The sequence below is a fragment of the Erythrolamprus reginae genome, chromosome 5 (genome assembly GCF_031021105.1).
Source record: "Erythrolamprus reginae isolate rEryReg1 chromosome 5, rEryReg1.hap1, whole genome shotgun sequence".
NCBI lineage: Eukaryota > Metazoa > Chordata > Lepidosauria > Squamata > Dipsadidae > Erythrolamprus > Erythrolamprus reginae.
The window spans coordinates 60,533,607-60,553,717 of NC_091954.1; the positions used below are offsets into that span (position 1 = coordinate 60,533,607).

The 20,111-nt window shown below is 41.1% G+C and overlaps 1 protein-coding gene across 1 annotated transcript in view; it reads left to right on the forward strand.

Moving 5' to 3' along the window:
• The window catches only part of LOC139167803 (VPS10 domain-containing receptor SorCS1-like), a 372,414-nt gene that overhangs the window by 71,053 nt on the left and 281,250 nt on the right, over positions 1–20,111 (forward strand). Inside the window, exon 2 of the mRNA XM_070752750.1 lies at positions 191–290. Coding sequence (XP_070608851.1) covers positions 222–290 — 69 coding nt within the window. The 5' untranslated portion in view covers positions 191–221. The remainder of the gene's footprint in view (positions 1–190; positions 291–20,111) is intronic.

The window sequence follows — 20,111 nt, forward strand, 5'->3', positions numbered from 1 at the left end:
ACTCCTCATATGAAGGCACGAGTACATACTTAAGTGTAATCCTATACAGTGTGAATCATAAAAACCCAAAACAAAAATGACTACCACGTCCTGAGAGCTATTTTATTTTAAGCTGGAAACAACCAAACAGTTTGCATTTATTCTTGCTGTAGTGTTTATGCTTACTTACTAATGTTTTCTGGAATTACAGGTCAACGGATTATGGGACAACATATGAAAAGATGAATGACAAAGTGGGTCTGAAGACCATTTTGAGCTACCTTTATGTCTGCCCAACGAATAAGCGCAAGGTAAATTAAAGAATATGGTTGCTTTTAATTATGTCATATTTGACTTGATTTCTTAGTTGTTATTCACATAGCTGTGTTTGTATACATCGTATAGAAATAAAAACAAGCTGTTTAGCCTTTAAATTATATTGGGCTCTACCTTTTAAAGTTACTTGCATATGAATGAATGGTAATCTTCCATCTAGAAAGTTTCTTGAAAAATAACAATCTTCCATCTAGAAAGTGATTGTAATATAAAAGGTTTTACTAAATTTCAGGTGCCCTTAGGCAACAACCCACTGGAATCTGGATCAGTATATCAGTATATCAATACCTCAAAATAATATTTTATTTATTTATTTATTGGATTTTATTTATTAATTGGATTAATTGGATTTCTATGCCGCTCCTCTCCGAAGACTCAGAGCAGCTTACAACACATTAAAAACAGTAAATTACAATAACAATCCAATTAAATTAAAATTAAATAGCTATCTAAAATCCCAAATATTAAAATCAATCACACCCATTCATACAATGATCATACAATCATTCATTGGCCAGGGGCCAAGATCTATTCAGCCCAAGCCTGATGACATAAATGAGTCTTAAGATTCTTACAAAAGGCGAGGAGGGTGGGGGCAATATTATAAGCGAATTAAAAAAAAATATTGTACTAAATCAATATAGATAGCTAAAGGAGTAATTACTAAATCCCAAAGATTTGCAATCTCTACATCAGTGTTTCCCAACCTTTTTTGAGCTGCGGCACATTATTCACACTTACAAAATCCTGGGGAACACTGAGTAGGGGGGGGGGGGGGGGCGAGCGGGGGGGGGGGCTAAAAATGTTTGGACAAAAAAACCCTCTCTTCCTCCCTTTCGCCCTATTTCTCCCTATCTCTTTCTTTCCCTCTCTCTCCATCCCTCTTTCTTTCTTCTTTCCTTCCTCTCTTTTTTGCTTTCTCTCGCCCTCCTTCCTTCCTTCTTTCTCACTTTCTCTCTCTTGCATTCTTTCTCTCTCTCTTTCTGTCTCTCTTGCTATCTCTTTGATTCTTTCTTTCTCTCTCCCTTGCTTTCTCTCTCTCATTCTCTCTCTCGCTTTCCTTCTCTCTTCCTCTTTCTCTCTTGCTTTCTCTCTAACCCTCCTTTTTCTTTCTCTCTCTTTCTCTCTCGTGCACCACGCCGACAACATAGAGAGAAAGAGAGAGCGGAGAGAGAGTGGAGGGCAGCTTGCCAGTCCGCCGCTCCCTGGATCAGCGGCCCCGCATGGCCCCAGCGCAAACTCCACCGTTGCCTTCGCCTCCGCCTAAGAGGCAGCAGCCACATCCAACCCTTTGCCCTCCCAGGTGTCTATGGCGCTCAGCGCCTGGCCACGGACCGCCTCCACCTCCCGGTACCCCGCCCGACTTCTACCTGCAGGAACGGGTGGTGGGGCGCCACGAAGGGTGGCACTTGGAGGCCACCACGGCACCGTTGTCATCACGGCGCAAAGCCATGCAGTCCTGGATCACTCGTTTCTCCGGCCAGAAAGCCGGCTGCCTGGGAAAACCGCTCGCTTTTTAAACGCACACTTTTCAAAGGCGGCATTTCCCGGGCAGCGATTCAGGACTGCGTGGCTTTGCGCCACTTCAAAAATTTCTGCGGGGGGGGGGGTCCTAATGACTGTGCGGGCGCACGCCCACGCAGCTTAGAAACAACAGTGGCCGGCGCCCTCCCACCGAGCCCCAAAAGTTCACTTCCTGTCACCGCCAGGGAAGCTCCAGCCAGGCTGGGCTCGCGGCACACCTGACCATGTCCCGCGGCACACTAGTGTGCCGCGGCACACTGGTTGGGAAACATTGCTCTACATGACTGAGAACTTCATTCAGTACAAGCTTCCAGATATGTTCAAGTGGGACTTCTGAATAGTATAAAAAGAGTGGGAAAAGATGTGGGAGGAGGAAACAGCAACAGTTAAATGTCCATCCACTTTAATTTAGTTTGCTGTTGGAGTTTCCGTTGGCTGGACACTATAGAGGATAAGATTGGGACAACCATGGTGGATCTAAAGGAGGCTGTGTGAAACAGAGATGCATAGAGAGAGCTATTTCATAGCGTGCTGGCCCAGGATCGGACTTGACCAAATGGCTGATGACGAAGATGAAGATTCTGGTGAAATTACGATAATTTCACAAATGAGATAAATTTTAGATAGAAAGTTTGATGTGAAGCTTTGTTCCACTCTAGAAGTAAAACAAGTAGAAGCCGATAGCTGGTAGAAAGTCTGAAGTCATTTTTATTCTTGCCAAATAAGAAGGAATTCATTATTGAAAAAAAGGCTCATTAAGATGTTTGAATGACATCTATAGAGGCCAGATTGTATTTAAAGTTATTTGCCTTTTAAGTGCTTCCAATAGTGAAATGAAAAGGATTTGACAAAATCCTGCAGAGAAGATGTATCCCAAAGCCTAGAGGATTTTAATCATACAGGCACCCTACTGAGAAACAATTTGTAAAGGATTTTTAATGCGGAAGTACTCATAAAAATCAGGTGGTTATATTTTTTCTCATTTTTGTTACCTATGAACAAAATTTCTTAGAACAGAAATTTTAGTTACCAAAAGAAAATCTTTTAAAGGTGGGGGGGGGGGTTGAAGGGGGCTGATTCTATTGTGCATCTCCAGCTGTTCTGGTTCCAGTTTGGTGGTTGTAGGAGGGAGGAAAAGATTGTCTGCAACTGGTAACAATGGTTTTATTTAATTGGGACTTTTAAGCAAGGTTTCTACTTCAGTACTTGTACCCCAGTGTGCCAATTGGAATCTTCTGTCTATTCGGCATTTTAATTTTATCTGAAAGTGCGAGAGAATCCTGGCATTACAGCCATCTTTTAGAGACCGGTGAGTCCCATGTGAAGAAGATGGAGGCTGGGGAGGGGAGACATTACTGGGAGAGCTGTAAACTTCTGAACTTCTGAATTTTTAACAACGCTTTGTGACTGGGCTTGACTGTATTGACTGGTTGAGAGAATATTGGGCATTGGATGCAGGCGGGCTATTCCCTACCTTGGAACTGTCTGTGGGAGAGGCGGGTCCCCAGGGATAGCCAGAACATCAATTTGCCGTGACGACTTCAGGGACGCTACAATGATCTGAGTATCAGCTGCTGCAAATGAGAAAGGCCAGGGTGTTAGCCAGTGAGAGAGACCGACACTGAAGAGGCAACACTGAGAGCAGCGACTGAGAGTGGAGAAAGTGAAAGGAGAATGGGTGTCAGATCCCAGACGCTGGCTATTGAGAGCAGCCAAGCCGCAGGAGCAGCTGGAGGAATTGCTGAGAGCAGAATTGCTAGGAAAAACCGAGAGCAGCCCCCGTATGGAGAACGACCTTCTTGATTGGAACAACAGATAGTGGCCAGCGTTGAGGGCTATAAAAACAAAGTTGAAAGTGAGTCAGAAGTGCTGGGAAGAAATGCCAAGAAGAACCGAGTAGGAACGATAATGTTGAAAACACTGAGAATGGTATGGTGGAGAAAATTGATTCCTCCTTATTTTGCACTGGAAACTGAGAGCACTTTACATCTTGTATTGAGATAACTGAGAGCACTTTGGAATTTTGTTATTGTGCCTGCTGCCCCCAGGTGGAGTTTTAAAACTGGGAGGTAGTGGTTGTTTTTGGACCAAAGAACACGGGGTGTATAGACTTTAACCTCCCCCATTATTAATTTAAGATCTAAGAAGGGGAGAAGATAAGAACTGATGAAAAAGAGAACAATTTAAGGGACACTATCAACTTTAAGCCCTTTTTGAAGAGCTGAGACTGAGATTCTCTTGACATCCTTTGGTCACTGTGCAATATTTTTAACATCTTAACAAGTGCTGTATATATATCACATTACCATCTGTAAACCTTGTTTTAATTCTCAATTTTTAATCGATTTAGTAATTATTGGGATTTTAAGTATTGTATTTTAGGTGAGGATGTGTATGAATGAATGGATGAATGGAGTATGTCTGAATATGGAAGATAGATTTTATCTATTTTATTAATGTTTTTATTGTTGGTTTTTTACTTATTGAGGAATTATTTTAAAGATGGATGACTGGGATTGGATGGACAGTATGTATGATATAAATGGGAGTAATGTTATGAATAGACGGGTCAGCCTACCTGGCAGCATAGAGGCGAGAGGGATGGCGGATCTTATCTCTGGGGTGGTAGAGGGCCAGAATATTCTGGTGCTGCTGGGGAGAGGCAGATATGGCAGGAGCCATGGGGTAGGCCACTCTCGGGGAATGAGGGCTCGCTGCTTGAAAGCGATCCCTTATTCCAGCCCCATGAGCTCAGCCCAGGATACTGGGGACGAGTGTAATCTGGGCCCTGGACTCAGGCTGCTGCTGGTCGTAAATAAAGCTCTCCTCATCCGGGATTTGATCCTGGAGGAGGAGGCCAACCTGGTATGTGTGACTGAAATCTGGCTGGAGCCAAAGGGAGGAGTTCCCCTGTCTGAAATATGCTGAGCTGGGTTTCAGGTTTGACACCAGCCATGACCCCAGGGGAGGGGGGGAGGAGTGGCTATTATAGCCAAGGAGACATTTAGCCTACGCAGACTTGCTGCTCCTGAGATTTAGGGTTGTGAGTCCCTCCTTGTGAAGTTAGACCTAGGGGCTCAGGTGGGCTTGTTGCTCATGTACTTGCCTCCCATCTGCGTGTCAACAGCCCTGCCTGTACTGCTCGAGGAGATAGCCGGGCTGGCGGTGGAGTTCCCGGACTTGTAGTCTTGGGGGACTTTAATCTGCCATCTTAATCCTCTGGGTTAGTGCAGGAGTTCATGGCTACCATGGCAGCCATGGACCTGACCCAAGTAGTTCAGTGTCTGACTCATGACGGGGGGCATGCACCCGGCATGATATTTCTCTTGGAGCAGATAAGTGATGGTCTGAGATTAAGGGCCTTAGATATTCTGCCCTTGTCATGGTCAGACCATTTTCTGCTATGGCTTAAGTTCAAGGCTACAATTCTTTCCCGCTGGGAGGTGGAAAAGACTAGGTGGTTCCGCCCCAGATGCCTGATGGACCCAGAGGGCTTTCAGAGGGCACTTGGGGTTTTACCGGATTCTCTTGTACACTGTTCGGCAGAGCCCCTTGCTGTGGCCTGGAACAAGGCTGCGACGGAGGCTCTTGACTGGATTGCACCTCTCTATGGCACTAGACCTCTCTATGGCACTAGACCCCAGAGTGCTCCTTGGTTTACTGAGGAGCTCCAGGTGTTGAAACGCCAGAAGAGACGTCTGGAGAAGCGATGGAGGAAGAGTATATCCGAATCTGATTGAACACTTGTAAGAGCTCATATTAAGACTTACAAAATGGCGTTCAAGGCAGCAAGATGCACGTATCATGCAGCCTTGATTACATCAATGGAATCCCGCCCAGCCGCCCTGTTTAGGGAGACCCACTCCCTTCTAAATTCAATTTTATCAATATATTTTTGTAGGTGAGGTCTCCAGAACTGAATACAGTATTCCAAATGTGGTCTCACCAACGCTCTATACAGCGGGATCACAATCTCCATCTTCCTGCTTGTTATACCTCTATCTATGCAGCCAAGCATTCTACTCGTTTTCATTACTGCCTTCCAAAAGATGCCCTAAAGGAGAACACGCAAATGGTCACTAAATGAATATAGAGCTTTTTTTTTAATAGACCTGTAAATGAAAAAATAAATAAATAAACAAATCTAGTTCTAGTTGCAATAATACCTGCATAATGCCTTAGTACTGCATGTCTACCCTTTCAGCTTAGACATGGGGCTATTTTTTTCTCAGCACAGGTACATTTTGCATGCAGATGATCAATGCTTTTCACAGAGGTGAGATACAGTGTATACTATAGTGAAGGATATAGATTTGCAAATCAATGCATTCAAGAACAAGGTAGTTGTGCTTGACAAGAGAGAAGAATTGCATTTATTTGTTTGCTGTTGTTTTCTATTCAGCCACATGGAGATTCTAGTAGTAAGGTCTAAGTAAAACTTATAAAAGAATTGTCATGAGTATTATAAAATTAAAACAAAAATACAGGAAAAGCAAAAGAATATACAGTGCAAGGATTAAAATTCTGTTAGAGATCTTAATTTTCAAAAACATTTTTTTTAAAAAAGGTGTTATTATTATGGATTGTCAACAGTAAGGAGGCCAATCAGATTTTTTTTATTTAGAATAGAATAGAATATAATTTTATTGGCCAAGTGTGATTGGACACACAAGGAATTTGTCTTAGTGCATATAGAAACATAGAACATAGAAACATAGAATTCTGACAGCAGAAAAAGACCTCGTGGTCCATCTAGTCTGCCCTTATACTATTTTCTCTATTTTATCTTAGGATGTATATATGTTTATCCCAGGCATGTTTAAATTCAGTTACTGTGGATTTATCTACCATGTCTGCTGGAAGTTTGTTCCAAGGATCTACTACTCTTTTAGTAAAATAATATTTTCTCATGTTGCTTTTGATCTTTCCCCCAACTAACTTCAGTGTACATAAAATAAAAGTGTACATAAAATAAAAGATATGTTTGTCAAGAATCATAAAGTACAACACTTAATGATAGCCTGGGTACAAATAAACAATTAAATCATATTAGGAACCAGTCAATATACATTGTAAGGATACTAGCAACTAAGTTATAGTCGTATAGTCATTTGTGGGAGGAGATGGGTGATGGGAACGATGAGAACATCAATAGTAGTGCAGCTTTATTTGTTTGTTTATTTATTTGTTTGTTTGATTTGTATGCCGTCCCTCTCCATAGACTCAGAGCGGCTTATATATAAATAAATAATAAATAACTAATTTGACAATGTTGAGGGAATTATTTGTTTAGCAGCATGATGGCATTCAGGAAAAAACTGTTTTTGTGTCTAGTTGTTCTGGTGTACAGTGCTCTATAGTGTTGCTTTGAAGTAGCATTTGTAACAGTTTGTGTCCAGTATTTGAGGGGTCTGTAAATATTTTCACAGCCCCCTTTTTGACTTGTTCAGTATACAGGTCCTCAGTGGAAAGCAGGTTCATAACAATTGTTTTTTTCTGCAGTTCTAATTATACTCTGAAGTCTTTGTCTGTCTTGCTGGTTTGCAGAACCAAACCAGATAGTTATAGAGGTGCAGATAACAGACTCAATAGTTCCTCTGTAGAACTGTATCAGCAGCTCCTTGAATAGTTTGAGCTTTCTGAGTTGGCACAGAAAGAGCATTCTTTGTTGTGCTTTTTGATGTTAGGTGTCCATTTTAGATCTTGTAAAGTGGCCGAACCTAAAGCTTTGAAGATCTCTACTGTTGATAATGTGCTGTCTAGCATTGTAAGAGGTGGAAGTATGGGCGGGTTTCTCCTAAAGTCTATCACTATTTCTACAGTTTTGAGTGTATTCAGTTCCAGATTGTTCTGTTCGAATCACAAGGTTAGTTATTCAACCTCCTATCTGTTTAGATTCATCATTATCTAGAATGAGTCTGATCACTGCGAACTTCAGTAGTTTAACAGATGGGAGCGGAGGCAACAAATGCACTCAGCATTGCTGCCTGGGGAATTCTGGGAGTTGAAGTCCACCCATCTTCAAACTGCCAAGGTTGAGAAACACTTGAATAGATATTGATCTCTTTCTGTGTGGTACCTTTCAAGTATGTAAAAAGTGTTATCATATCTCCATTTTTTCCTTGTTTTTTTCTCAAAACTAAACATCTTCAATTTGCTCAACCTCATTTTGTAAATTTCCCGTTTCCTTATCCTTTGCTGCTGATCCAATTTCTCAGAATATTCTTAACCCTCCTGTTCTGTTTAAGAAAAGTAACAAATCTTATGTTCCCGGGTCACCCTGACCCGGACCGAAAACTCTTCATTTGCAGTGCTTATGTTTGGTCTTTTTGAAAGCTTTTTTCACTTGGAAAGTAGTCTGAACATTTCTGCACACAATGATATGAAAATTGAAATGAAAAAAGTAAATCTTATTGGTTTATTTTGCGGATATAATGCACGCCCCCCCTGTTTTTGTGAATTTTTTTTCAATTTATGGATAGTTTTGCTTGCAAAATGCATTCTATTTTACTAAAGTTGGTATGGGATTGGTAGCTTGAACATTTCTGAACATAATGATATGAAAATTGAACTGGAAAAATTGATGCATATTGGTTTATTTTGTTGATGAAATGCACGCCCCCCCCATTTTTTTTAAATAGTCTTCACTTTATGGATAGTTTTGCTAGCAAAATACATTCTATTTTACTAAAGTTGGTGTGGGATTGGTAGCTTGAACATTTCTGAACATAATGATATGAAAATTGAACTGGAAAAATTGATGCATATTGGTTTATTTTGCACATAAAGTATGCCTCAATTATTTCAATTTATATAAAAATTATGCTGTTAATTTCAAACTTACATACTTTTTTTTAGTAAAATGGATTTGTTTCATAAAATTAGTTCTCTGGCTACAATGTGGTTGATTTTCAAAAGGATATTCCAAATATTTCTATACAAATATGTATAAACAGTGACAATAATGGCACACAGCAAGGCCGAGGGGGGGTGGCCCTTTTGTGGCAAAAATAAACCAATAAGAACCATTTTTTTCAGTTCATTTATATTTTTCTTATATTCAGAAATGTTCAATTTAGTATATCAAACCTTTTGGGGGAAAATTCCTTAGGGATTTGTAGCCTTAAAAAATAGAAATTGACACAAAATTTAAAAAGGATGGGGGGAGGGGCTTTTTGATCAAAATAAAAATATAAGTCTCAATTTTTCCAGTTCAATTTTCATATCATTATGTTCATAAATGTTCAAACTAGTTTTCCAGTTGAAAAAGTTTTCAAAAAGATCAAATTCAAGTACCTAAAAAAATTATTTTTGGTCCGGTCACATACGAACAGAAACAGATTCAAAGTTATGATTTTTTTTTGCCCAGAAAACAATTAGCCACCACCCCAAAAATATTTTTTGATGATCAGCATTGTTAAATTGAGTAAATTAATGCCTAAGATTTTAAAGAATATTTCGGATTTGGAGCATAAAAAAATAAAAAGTGAAAATGGTTGCAAGCAGCCAAGGGGGGGGGGGGAGGCCTTATTTCTGATGTTAAAAAACCAATAAGAATCATTTTTTTCAGTTCCTTTATATTTTTCTTATATTCAGAAATGTTCAAGCTACCAATCCCACACCAACTTTAGTAAAATAGAATGCATTTTGCAAGCAAAACTATCCATAAATTGAAAAAAATTTCACAAAAACGGGGGGGCGTGCATTATATCCGCAAAATAAACCAATAAGATTTACTTTTTTCATTTCAATTTTCATATCATTGTGTGCAGAAATGTTCAGACTACTTTCCAAGTGAAAAAAGCTTTCAAAAAGACCAAACATAAGCACTGCAAATGAAGAGTTTTCGGTCCGGGTCAGGGTGACCCGGGAACATAAGATTTGTAACTTTTTTTGCCCAGCAAAAACTAAGCCCCCCACCCCCCCAAAAAAATTCTCATAGAGAGAACCCCTGAAATGATGAATAGTCATGAAATTTCAAGTTTCAGATATGCAGGGAAAATTTTTTACAGGGACTCAAACTTGGCTTCGGGTCACATACGACCCGAACAGAACAGCAATAATCATTATGGGACACACTATTTACACTGACATCTTACTGCCTTCCCATGGTTTGAAAACCACATTTCTGCTAAGGCAACCTAAAATTGCATTTTAGCTACCATGCCATAATGTAGAATCATATATAGCTTGCATTCAATGACAAACTCAAGGATTTTTAAAATTCTTTCTTCATCATGAAAGAAGTATGCTATTACCAAACCAAGTTATTTATTTATTTATTTTATTTGTTTGTTTGTTTTGTCATATACATATTGTGGTATACAAAGATATAATATTTATATACATGATACTAATAAAAGAGAAACATTAGAACGGGATGGAAGGCACTCTGGTGCACTTAGGCATGCCCCTTACTGACCTCTTAGGAATCAGGAGAGGTCACCAGTGGATAATCTAAGGGTAAAGTTTGGGGGGTTAGGTGAGGAAACTATAGAGTCTGGTAGTGAGTTCCATGCATCAACTACTTGGTTACTAAAGTTGTATTTCCTGCAGTCGAGTTTAGACTTTAGGTTTGTATCTGTTGTTTGCTCATGTGTTATTGTGGTTGAAGCAGAAGTTGTCGTTGACAGGAAGAACATTGTAGCAGATGATTTTATGGGTTATGCTTAGGTCGTGTTTAAGATGATGTAGTTCTAAGCTTTCTAAACCTAGGATTGTAAGTCTAGTTGTGTATTCTGTTGTGAGTGGAGGAGTGGAGGACTCTTCTAATAAAGAATCTCTGGACATTTTCTAGAAAGTTTATGTTGGAAATGTGGTGTGGGTTCCAGACAGATGAGCTGTATTCAAGGATTGGTCTGGCGAAAGTTTTGTATGCTCTGGTTAGTAGTGTGAGATTACTGGAGCAGAAGCTACATAGGATTAGGTTAACAACTTTTGAAGTCTTTTTGGCGATGTTGTTGCAGTGGGCTTTGGCACTTAGATCATTTGATATGAGTATTCCAAGGTCTTTTATGGAGTGAGGGTTGTCTGTAAGGTCTTGTTTATTCAGCTTGTATTTGGTGTTCTGATTCTTTTTGCCAATGTGTAGGACAGAGCACTTATTTGGTTAAGATTTGAAGTTGCCAGATGTTTGGCCATTCAGACACCAAGTCAAGGTCTTTTTGGAGAGTAGCTCCAAAGGTTTTCTCATCTTATGATTAGTTGAGGCTTTATATGTAGTTTTTACCTATTGATTTTAATTCCTATTCTTCACATGTTTCACATTCACATCTACATTCATTCATTACAAGTGCGTTCTTCTCGGACAAACTTTTTCTTGAGGTTATTCATCTACAGAATGCATATGCACTTGTATTTCCTTCTGCTCTTAAAGCATTTTATCTTCTATTTAGTATAATTTCTTTTTCTTTCTCAGAACCTATATTGAAAAATGTTTTTGAATTTCATCGAAACGTAACAGCTTTTGAATTTGTTCTTACTTATCTATTAGATTCTGCTCCTTGTGGAGAATTGCTTATTAGCTCTTGTTATAAGATCTTTGCTTATAACAAGAGCTAAGTAAAATGTCTTTGTTTTCTTTTTTAAAATGAGGCACTTTCGAGCCATTTACTTTTTTCCTCATATCCCTTTTATGATATCCAAAAATGAGCTTTATTCTCCCCAGTTATTTTCAAATTTAGGTGTCATAATGATATATTTTATGTTCATTATTTTTAAGGGATGTTAATTTTTATTTACATTTCTTGTTTCAAGATACCCTTTTCTAAGCCATATAATTGTGTAGCTTAGATAAATGTACTGTATTGTTTTATCACTTTTTCTGCAATGCATTTTCTTTAGCAATCTAATTTTCTTTTTTTTATTATTATAATGCTGTTCAAATACTATTAAAAAGAAAAAAATGCTAATTCTTTTATTAAACATGGCAATGAATTTTCATTTGCTCTATACACATGCTTTTAATATTATTTGGCAGAATATGCCACAGAATATGTAAGTTATGACTGCAGAAATACCTCCATACATATTCTCGTCTACTCTTGAACTACTCAGCAAAATTGTTGTCTGCCTTATATTCTATCTGCAATCTCTACGGCGGTCTCTACTTACTCATTAAAGTGGTAATGTTTCAATTATTCAGGATGAACAATCTTTGCAATCTGAAGCTATTCAGGAAATTCTATGAATAGTTATAACTAGACGCACACACTATGCTTATAATTCTGCACCAAATAAAATGATATTTTTATACTAAGTGCATTTCAGTTCATACAATACATACTGTAGCTTTCTTGACTTCTATTTAACTATAAGATGTTTGCAACTTTCATCACTGTAGAATTTTTTAATAAAGTTGTGGTACTAGGTTTGTCAGCTCTCATTTTACAATACAATCACAATTTGAAAATGTGTTGAGAGAGGGGTGCAGTTAGTTACATTTTATGCAAAAATCTAATAGTAGCAAATTGCCCACACTGAATTTTTTTTGCACGTACTTTAATGGGTCCATATTGAAAACATTTGTCAAACTTACATATTATCTGATCTTTAAACACAGTGTATAGAAGGACCCATTAGAAAGATTTAAGACAATGCAATAGAACTAAGGAGATTTCAAAAAGAGAGAACATGGAGAATAAGGAATTTGGAAAAGTATTAAAAACAACTTGACAATATAATTGTAGCAGATAAAATAGAACAGTGCTTTTTTTGGTGTTTTTCGCTTGACATAAAGAGAGGTAAATTATTCCTTCTAGAGCTTGTATCACATAGCAAAACAACTTGTAAATGTATGATAAAATGTGATATCTTACTGCAAAAAAAAGTAGTGTGAATAAAGTCTGGGATGTCTTTTAATATGGAATATTAATATAATTATACAGGTATATTTTATTTACTTAAATATTTGTGTGGCTTGTCAGATTATATTAAACAACTCTTGGCAGTTAACTCTTCTCAAGTACACATATGCTGGGTGTATCTCCAACTTTGGTCCAATTCCTGATGACAGAACCATGTCTTAACAGCCTTCCAGAATGCAAGAAAATTAGGGGCAATTTGTTTCTCAACAGAACTCCAACTCCAGTCCAATCCACACTAATCCAGTCCAGTCCAGTCCAGTCCATTGCATAAGCCAAAGCCCTATTTCTAGGTCCCATTTTTAATAAATGGCAGCTGGAGTATATCTACTTAGTACAATTTTCTGTTATAGGTAAATGTCCATGGGCAGAAATAATATCTGATTATTCATTATTCATAATCTATGATTATTCATTCATATTTTATCCATAAGCTAGTTGGTTAAATTGTATATTATATTTTAAATATACAAGGTTACAGAAAGTTTGTGAATATTATTAATAAGTTGTGAATGTTTTAGTATGCACACTTTAGTAAGTATAAATGAGCTAGGAAAAAAAATCCAATCTGTTTAATTATTGCCACTTCTATAATTTTCTGATTGTACCATTAAAGTAATTATTTCCGCAGCAGTCTTTAATATATTGTATCTAAGAGCCTGCATAGGTAATTGTAAAACTATTTATCACAAATGTGAAGTTTTTCTTTAATCTTGTCCTATTTCATTTTTCCTTCTTATTTTATTTTTTTTAAATAAGATATTTTGTCTGTTTCATCATAATGATCATTCAAGAAATGATCCTGCTATTCCCAGAAGATTTTGTAAGACATATGAAAGAAAATATTATTTGCTACTTCAGCTGTTATCAATCCCTCCTGGGATTTATTTGAGTAAATTACTTCTATTTTTGGATCAATATATAATAATAAAAATAATGTAATAATACCCAGGATATAAATTTTAAAGATACTACAATTACAAACGCATGCTTAAAGGCAAATCCATCTCACTGAATTATAGTGTAACATGATGATGCAATTGATGATAGTGGGGAAAAAAAGATTGCAGGAGGGACAGAAAGCTTTATATATCGAGTTTACAAAAGAATTTTTACTGCATATTTTTTCTCAACAAGTTTCATGAACAGATTTCCCCCAGTGTCTAATAAACCTATTGTTTAATTTAATGTTGTTATACGATTCTGTGGCAATAAGGTATGAGCAAAATATATTAGTACCTGTATACAGAAAGAAGTTTTTAGATTGAAAGATAAGGGATCTGACGGAAATTGGCAGTTTAGAAAGAGGAAATATAAGCAAATAAATATTTTTTTAAAATGTTTGCATGTTCTTATTTCAAAGCAAATAAGCTACAATTACTATTGATTAAATAGAATGGGGCTTTCAAAGTACATATACAGAGGATTTTTTAGTAAGTTGGTTAAAATATTTCTTTTAATGTTCTGATTTTTTTCTGTAAGAAACTATATTAAAAATTACCACTTCTGAGTGCTTTTCTTTTAAGATTGTTTGGGAAAAGTAAAATCCTAAAGCAATGAAGAATCAAAGTTAAATTTGTTGAAAAGAAAAGATTCACCCAACAAGCTACAGGCTAACTTGTATGCTCATAAATTCTACACTGCGTTGTTTCTAAAGATCTAATACATTTGTTCCTTGTACTTCTCAATGCCATTGTTTCTTTACATTTTCAGTTAATTGATAGTATCTGCCAGGACCTTCATACTATTAATAACATAGTGTCTTCTAATCAGATATGATTATTTCCTGTAGGCTTAGGTCTTGTTTTCTCTTGTCCTGCCTGCATTAATTGTGCTTTTATATATTCAAACCTTTCATTTTTAATTGCTGTGCTGTATAATGCATCTCTCTAAAAATAAAGGGTTGTAGAAGCCTTCAGTCTTTTCCTTTTTACACTCGTAAACTATGATTAATATATTGTGTTTAGTATTGTATAATACAGGATTATAAATTCTTCAAATTTCAAAGACAAGATGTTGACAGCTATTCTTCTGTTGTAATCATTAATGGTTATTTTCTTTAAAAAGTAGAAGAAAGAAAAAATATATACATTTACAAAAATGTGAAATTATTATTATTATTATTATTATTATTATTATTATTATTATTATTATTATTATTAATTAAATTTGTATGCTGCCCTCTCCGTAGACTTGGGCGGCTCACAACAATAGTGGCAAAACAATATGTAATACAAATCTAATATTTAAACTAAAAACCCATAATTTAAAAACATGCACACAACACACCATACATAAACAATTTAGCCTGGGGAAGTTATTTCATAACATATCTGTTATGTACAAAGTCATAGTGCGTCTTTAATGTCCAGACTTTTGTTTGGAGCACAGATTACACAAATTAAACTTTTATTAAATACAGTGGTACCTAAGATACGAACTTAATTGTGCCGTGGGGAGGTTCGTAAGACGAAAGGTTCGTAAGACGAAACATTGTTTCCCATAGGAAACAATGTAAAGTCAATTAATCCGTGCAACAACAAAAAAACTCCGCAAAAAACGCTGCCGCCCGGCTGTCACCTTTAAAACAGCCGTGCGGCAGGAGATAGGCTTTGAGTTTTTGGCTGGGGGGGGAGAAGTAGGACCTTCCTAACTCCCCCCCCCAGCCACAAGGAGCGGCGAAGCGGCGAAGTGACGTGGAGGAATGAAGTGACGTCCCGCTCATCGCCCGTGTCTGGCAGAAGCTTCTGCCCGAGTGCTCTTGGCCGCGGGATTCAAAGTGCTGGGGTGGGAGGTGTCCCGACAGAAACGGGCTCCGAAGCGGCACAAAGTTATCCTGTCTCTCACGTCCTCCCCCTGCGGCCGCCTTCCCAAATGAGCCTTCTGGCTGCCCAGGGGGCGGGGTTAGCTTTGTGCCGGGGGGAGCGGGGGCTGCCACCCGAGCGCTCTTGCCCAGCGGGAGGCGAAGCACTGGGTGGGGGGTGGGGCTGTCGGGACACCCCCCACCCCAGCATTTTGAATCCCGCCGGCCAAGAGCACTCGGGCAGAAGCTTCCCCCTCATCGCCCGTGTCTGGCAGAAGCTTCTGCCCGAGTGCTCTTGGCCGGCGGGATTCAAAGTGCTGGGGTGGGAGGTGTCCCGACAGAAACGGGCTCCGAAGCGGCGCAAAGTTATCCTGTCTTTCCACCTCCTCCCCCTGCGGCCGCCTTCCCAAAGGAGCCTTCTGGCTGCCCAGGGGGCGGGGTTAGCTTTGTGCCGGGGGAGCGGGGGCTGCCACCCGAGCGCTCTTGCCCAGTGGGAGGCGAAGCACTGGGGTGGGGGGGTGGGGCTGTCGGGACACCCCCCCACCCCAGCATTTTGAATCCCGCCGGCCAAGAGCACTCGGGCAGAAAGCTTCCCCCTCATCACCCGTGTCTGGCAGAAGCTTCTGCCCGAGTGCTCTTGGCCGGCGGGATTCAAAGTGCTGGGGTGGGAGGTGTCCGACAGCCCCCACCCCACCCCAGCACTTTGAATCCCGCTGGCCAAGAGCACTCGGGCAGAAGCTTCTGCCAGACACGGGCAATGAGCGGGACGAGCGGCGCGGAAGCCTCTTGCAGCAGCTGCCACAGCCATCGGCTTCCGCGCCGCTCATCCCGCTCATTGCCCGTGTCTGGCAGAAGCTGCCACCCGAGCGCTCTTGCCCAGCGGGAGGCGAAGCACTGGGGTGGGGTGGGGGCTGTCGGGACACCCCCCACCCCAGCACTTTGAATCCCGCCGGCCAAGAGCACTCGGGCAGAAGCTTCCCCCTCATCGCCCATGTCTGGCAGAAGCTTCTGCCCGAGTGCTCTTGGCCGGCGGGATTCAAAGTGCTGGGGTGGGAGGTGTCCCGACAGAAACGGGCTCCGAAGCGGCGCAAAGTTATCCTGTCTTTCCACCTCCTCCCCCTGCGGCCGCCTTCCCCAAAGGAGCCTTCTGGCTGCCCAGGGGGCGGGGTTAGCTTTGTGCCGGGGGAGCGGGGGCTGCCACCCGAGCGCTCTTGCCCAGCGAGAGGCAAAGCACTGGGGTGGGGGGTGGGGCTGTCGGGACACCCCCCACCCCAGCACTTTGAATCCCGCCGGCCAAGAGCACTCGGGCAGAAGCTTCCCCCTCATCGCCCGTGTCTGGCAGAAGCTTCTGCCCGAGTGCTCTTGGCCGGCGGGATTCAAAGTGCTGGGGTGGGAGGTGTCCCGACAGAAACGGGCTCCGAAGCGGCACAAAGTTATCCTGTCTTTCCACCTCCTCCCCCTGCACTTTGAATCCCGCCGGCCAAGAGCACTCGGGCAGAAGCTTCCCCCTCATCGCCCGTGTCTGGCAGAAGCTTCTGCCCGAGTGCTCTTGGCCGGCGGGATTCAAAGTGCTGGGGTGGGGGGGTGTCCCGACAGCCCCACCCCCCCCCCAGTGCTTCGCCTCCCGCTGGGCAAGAGCGCTCGGGTGGCAGCCCCCGCTCCCCCGGCACAAAGCTAACCCCTCCCCCTGGGCAGCCAGAAGGCTCCTTTGGAAGGCGGCCGCAGGGGGAGGAGGTGGAAAGACAGGATAACTTTGCGCCGCTTCGTAGCCCGTTTCTGTCGGGACACCTCCCACCCCAGCACTTTGAATCCCGCCGGCCAAGAGCACTCGGGCAGAAGCTTCTGCCAGACACGGGCGATGAGGGGGAAGCTTCTGCCTGAGTGCTCTTGGCCAGCGGGATTCAAAGTGCTGGGGTGGGGGGGTGTCCCGACAGCCCCACCCCCCACCCCAAAGATCTTCCCATCTGCAGAGGCTGCTGAGCCGGAAGATCACAGCGTGCGTTGCCTGCGCTGGTGAGGGAAGCCAAGCCGGGAGCGATCTTCCGGCTCAGCCAGCCTCAGCGGATCAAGCCCCGGCCGGCAGCTGTCTTCCGTCACTTAGCCTCGCTGGCCGGGAAGATCACAGCGCACGTTGCCTGCAGCGGTGAGGGAAGCCAAGCCAGGAGCGGCGGCGACGCTGCTCCGGTTGCCTGGTCCTCTCCTGCCTCCCATGCTGATGTTCCCCGCTGCGTCGGGCGCCGCCAGCCCCGAGTCGGACGCACCCTCCCCGCAGCGCGCAGCCGCTGCCCACCCCGTCCTAGCCGGAGCCTGAGCCCGCGGTTCCGCTCGGTCGCGCCTCCTCGACCGCCGACCGCCCAGGATGCAGACCGGCTGCCTCTCCCCGCGCCCACCGCCGGCCCGATCCTGCGCCTCCTGCTTCCCCCCCCAGCCAAAAATACAAAGGCGGTCGCCCGCGGAGCAATGGGAAGCTGAAGCCGCTGGCGGTTTCAGACTCCCGCTGCTCCACGCTGCTCCGCCATGCCTGTCATGCGGCGGCAGACCCTCTTTGTGTTTTTCGCTGAGGGGGGGAGCAGGAGGACCTCCCTGACTCCCTCCCCCAGCGCCGGACCTCCAGCCAAAAACCCAAAGCGGCCTCCCAACCTGCCGCCGCCGCCCGGCTGTTACCTTTTAAACAGCCTCCCGAAGCCGAACGCCAAACCCGAACTTCCGGGTTCGGCTTCGGGAGGCTGCTGGGAAGCCCCCCAGCTGTTTTAAAAGGTGACAGCCGGGCTGCGGGGCTTCCCAGTAGCCTAAGAAGAGGCAAAAATTTCCTCAACCCTGGGTTCGTATCTCGGGTTGTTCGTAAGACGAGGGGTTCGTATCTTGAGGTACCACTGTATGTACTTAAACAATTTATATCTGTGTCTCTTTCACAAAAACACAGATTGTTAAAATAACAATTTAACAAACCAAATCATAATTCTTAGGTTGCAAACAATACCCACTTGTAAGAAAACCAAATGAATGAGCAAAAGGTGATCCCAATGCCTGGGAAACTAGCTAGATTGTTAATGCCTTACAAAAAGATAGGAGAGTCAAGGTCATCCAGCTGTCCAGAGCAAAACTATCACAGAGGAGGAAGTCTAACAAAGTATTGTTGTTTTAATTGAAAGGATCAAGATCATGCTGTCCTTGCTAAATGTAGAGCAGAGACTATGGGACAGATCCCTCTTGCTTACCTAGGGAAATATTGGTGGATATCACCAGCAGGATCTGGCCTTCTAAAGAGCATTCAGGGTTGACCTCCTCCTATAGGGCTGACTGTTTGACCACCTTGCAGTCCAAAGGATTTGCAGGAGTCTTCTCCAGCACCATTATTTAAAGGCCCCAGTTCTTTAGTGTCCAGCTTGGCTTTCTTTTTTTTAGGCAATATTTTTTTATTTTTTCACTCCAATCACATATGCAAATTAACATACTGTCAATCTTGAGATACGTTATAAAAATTATTTCATTTAACTTTGGTATTCATGATCCATCCAATGCTGCCTCCAATACAATTGACATCTGGACAAGAATAATTACTCAATTTTTTTATGTGTATTTTTAATGCTGTTAACTAATACAGTTTTTAAATTGTTTTTTTTTCTAGTGAAATCTAATCATTTAGGCCGTAGTGCTTCAATCTTCTTCATGTATCCTTAACAACAATTTCATAATATTTATTACTGTTACTTTTATAATAATTGCCCTTAAAAAAGAAACAAATATTCCCAATCATAACAACTAAATCCTAATAGTTTATCTAACTATTACATGGATCAAGAGTATATTCATTCAAGGGGGGGGGGAGGTCCAAAAATTTATCACATATGTTCCAATTAGCCCAATTCATAATAATTCCTTTTTAAAAGATAAAATGCAAAATAAAAAGTTTAAAATGGAAAAAATAGAAAAAAATAGAAAAAAATAGGAAGAGAAACAAAAAAACGAAGGAACAGGGGAAAAAAATTTTCCCCCTTCCATCTATCCCCATGTAGTACCAAAATCCTCATATCCCATGTATCAATGTAAGCCCAGTGGAATCATCATACCCTACTCTTATTATATCACTGCAAACCCAGTGGAATCTTCATGCCCTATTCTAAGTGAAAATAAAACCCCGTAAGCCCAGTGAAATCCTAGTGCCCTTTTCTAAATAAAAAAAAATCACTGTAAACCCAGTGGAATCATCAATAAAACATTTTATGGGACAGTAAATCCAGTAAAAAACCTCATATCCCTAATCCAAAATAAATCACTGTAGCCCTAGTTAAGACATCATGCCCACTCCATTTTATATCAGCATAATTTATAACTTTCCACACATTTACAAAAAGCCATAAACTACATATTATAATCCAAGATCCAAAATCTTATTTAAATTTTGTAGTTGTAAAATTTTTAGAATCAATATTGCATATCATCATTAATAAACTTTCTTAAGAGAAAGAAAAAAAGATAAAAATCATCCATTAAGATTATCATTATTTCTTACTTTCATAATTCTATTATTCCATTATATTATAATTCATCCATATACACAATTTTCATGAAAATTGCTTATCTTATACTTAAACCTAAATCAAATT